Source organism: Phoenix dactylifera, chromosome 8, assembly GCF_051530095.1.
Source record: "Phoenix dactylifera cultivar Ajwa chromosome 8, Ajwa_hap1_PhDact_Kaust_v1.1, whole genome shotgun sequence".
NCBI classification, from domain to species: Eukaryota; Viridiplantae; Streptophyta; class Magnoliopsida; order Arecales; family Arecaceae; genus Phoenix; species Phoenix dactylifera.
The window spans coordinates 33,757,471-33,760,944 of NC_143197.1; the positions used below are offsets into that span (position 1 = coordinate 33,757,471).

Below are 3,474 nucleotides of genomic sequence, written 5' to 3' on the forward strand. Positions count from 1 at the left end.
TGACCGTTGAACATTCAATGCACTCTCATGTGACACCATGCGAGAAAGAAAATTGGTCATCCTATTTAGCTGAAAAATAGGATGATTTGTATTTTTCCCTTATCATGATAAATCCTGATTACTTTTGAGAATTTCAATTCTAATCTCGGTAGGATGCCAGTCCTAAGGTAAATGGCAGGATTTGCATCGACAAACACAGTTGGTCCTAAATAGGAATGAATAGGAAGAAGGATAGCTGTCCGAGATTGTTAGGTTAAGGATTTAATGTATGATTACTCCAATCCATCCTCCACATGGTCTTGCCAATTGTACATAATGTTGCATCTTAGAATCTTCACAAACTTCGCAGCTTTTTCTATACTTTGCCTTCTTCCTGGTGTCAAGTATGATCCATTCAGAATCTTTCAAACTAATTAATCATATCGCTAATTATGCTTCCTGGTCATGTTCCTTACTTCCCTGAAATGATGCCATGACTGTGATGACTTAATTTTTCACATAATACAGACTCTAATTCTTTTTTTTATTATTTATTTTGGCAGGGAAATTCTTGTTATATCTCTTGTTCAATTTCCTCACTTTCACCTACTTCACATTCTATGGAATGATGGCAATTGGTTTGACACCTTCTCAGCAGCTAGCAGCAGTTGTTTCATCAGCGTGTTACTCTCTGTGGAACCTTCTCTCAGGTTTTCTGGTCCCAAAACCTGTAAGTAGCTAGGACCCTGATCATGCCGTGTATTATTTTTCTTTCATTCTTGGGAAGTTGCATGAATCCTGGACCATATATACTCTAAACCCCTTTACCACTGTCTTTCTATGATATGACAGCCTTCCAACCATAATCTGGCGATTGCCCTGGTGTGTCCAAATGCTTCCTTGATTTGTAGGAACTGAATGGTCTTGTTTTTGATTCAAAAATAAAAATAATGGTCTAAGTTGACTATGACTCGGGTTTTAAAGAGACATGAAAATTGCTCTCTTATGAATTATATCTATAACAGATATCATAATTAGCAGAAAAATATTAGTTATGGTAATGTACTATCTAAATTTTCGTTAATCTTTGGTTTACTATCAAATTCTCTTTAAGTTTTAGTCTGTTATTATCCAGCCACTAAGAAATCAGCAGCAGTTAAATTTGCATGTCAAACATATATTCTGCTGGTCTACAATATTGATTTCCCCCTCTGATACCAGACAATAGAAGTTTTGAGATAACATTGTGCAATTTGACTGCTCAACTGCATTTTTAACTTGATTTTTTTTTATTAACCACTTCTAAAGTACATGTCTATTTTGTCTGCGACGGTCATATTATTGGAGCTTTCCAGACACTTTCTTGTCTGTTTTTGTTTTTAATTTTCCTTTAGGTTTCTGATGATCAACATATAGATTCGTGTTGATGATGGTATGGTATATGGTTTTTTTTCTCACAGAATATCCCTGGTTGGTGGATTTGGTTTTATTATATATGCCCTGTTGCATGGACTCTGCGAGGCATCATTACATCACAGTTAGGCGACGTTGAAACCAGATTAGTTGGGGCTGGCTTTGATGGCACAGTGAAACAGTATCTTGAGGAGTACCTTGGCTTTGAGTCTGGAATGACAGGTGTTACTGTTTTGGTTCTAATTGGCTTCTCCGTGCTCTTCTTCAGTGTGTACGCGATCTCCATCAAAGTCCACAACTTTCAGAGACGGTGATTGCATTATTATGCGGCCCGAGGCTCTCTCTCTCTATCTCTCACGCCGGACAATTTACAATTGTTCACCCCATGACTATGCATGAAGCCGAGAACACTGGATTTTTTTTTTTTTTTTGCCGAGAGATCTTTTCTGTTCTCCAACTTTCATGATTTCGTCGCTCCCGGGAGTGGTCCATTTTGTATAGAAGATCATCCAATTCCTTGTAGTTAGAGCAGATGATGGAGGGATGAGTTAGGTGGACGAAGATAACTAAAAAAGTGGGCCGGATAAAGTGCTTTCCGTCCATATGTTTGTAAGACAACCAACTTCATGCTGAACTGCTGCTGTGTCGATTTACGAGTTACGCATGTGGCAGCTCGAGTTTTCCTTGAAAACTTTTGCAACTATTCCGCCAAACCGCTTCCCAAGAAACAAATCGAAATATACGGCGTTGGGTCACAGCCGAAATTTCAAATAAGAAGCCTAAAATTTTCTACCGGTCAATGCAACCTTTCATCATGGGTCTAAGCAAACCAAGTTGATGTCCGCTGGAAAATTGGTGGTTCAAAGTTTTCAGGTACGATGGAAGAAATGGTGGTGCGTATCATGGTCAGCAGCCTTGACTGCATGCACTATGACTATTTGTTTTTTAATCTGTACGAACGTACAATCTTCATTTGAAAATGCAAATCCTGTGTCTTCTGCAGTGCAACTCTCTTGTAGCATGCTTTACGACAATTCTTCTTCTTCTTTTTTTTTTGGTTAAAGAAGTGCATGAAAATGATTCAGATCCACCTCTACCGATTCTGTTTATTAGTAGTCCTGGTGGCATGAAACATAAAAAAAATAAAAAATCAATATAATATCCAATGTACTGGACGTATGACAATGGAGACCTAGGATTTGAAAAGCTGCCTTTCCGATCGTTGGCTATTCTAAATTACTTGATTCCCCTTATTTTGCATGCAAATTACTCATTAAACAGAAGAGAAGATTGGCTGTTAATTAGAATTTCATATAGCTTAGTTATGTCTCCTGGTTCCTGAGTTTCATATTGCTTGACTTCTCTGAAAGTTGATGTAGGAAAGCTTTTGCAAGGGGGATCTTGGTGACAAAATCTGAATATCTGACAAAATTCTTTCCCTTAAATTGGTGTTTGACTCGATGGACTTGCTGGGGAAGACTGGATATATTTTCTCAGCCTTGCATTCAAAGCTTCAGTGGAGGAATTCAAGGCACCTAACTCTAGATCTGCCTGTCCGCATGAAATTCAATGGTAGATATGAGGAACCTTGTTGCCTGATGTGGTGTGTAACTTGGATTCAATGAATTCTGAGATACCAAAATGGGCTTTGAATGCCTTGTTCTGATCTTGACAATGGTTTCTGTGGCGTTTGCTGTGATGTTTGCCTGTATTTTTTGTCTGGTTCTTTGGCTTCGAGATTTAGCAGAAACTGCTTTGCCTGCCGCGGACATCTGTGCTGGCTGTCAATTGTTGTCTTCAAATAGTTCAAATGTCATTTAAACTCATTATAAAACAAGAAATTAGTTTTGAGCCTTCAGTGACCTAATTTTGTCAATATCAACAAAGGCCTATACTGTTCTTTCTTCAGTCTTGAATAGACTAAAACAACAAAAACTAGTTTGCTTAGATACCTTTGTAACGATCATACATAAACATAATAAAATATTGTTAAAAATGTAAATTGTCCTATTTCTCAAGTCTGAGGCAAGATGCAGTCACAGAAAAGGTGTGTGAGAGAGAAGGCATCTAGACTGTCACATG

General features: G+C 37.9%; 1 protein-coding gene across 1 annotated transcript in view; it reads left to right on the forward strand.

Annotated features, from left to right (window-relative positions):
* Positions 1-2,010, forward strand: part of LOC103704020 (ABC transporter G family member 51) — a 34,918-nt gene extending 32,908 nt beyond the window's left edge. The window contains exons 23-24 of the mRNA XM_088703798.2: positions 543-709; positions 1,440-2,010. Coding sequence (XP_088559924.1) covers positions 543-709; positions 1,440-1,706 — 434 coding nt within the window. The 3' untranslated portion in view covers positions 1,707-2,010. The remainder of the gene's footprint in view (positions 1-542; positions 710-1,439) is intronic.
* The last annotated feature ends 1,464 nt before the right edge of the window (positions 2,011-3,474 follow it).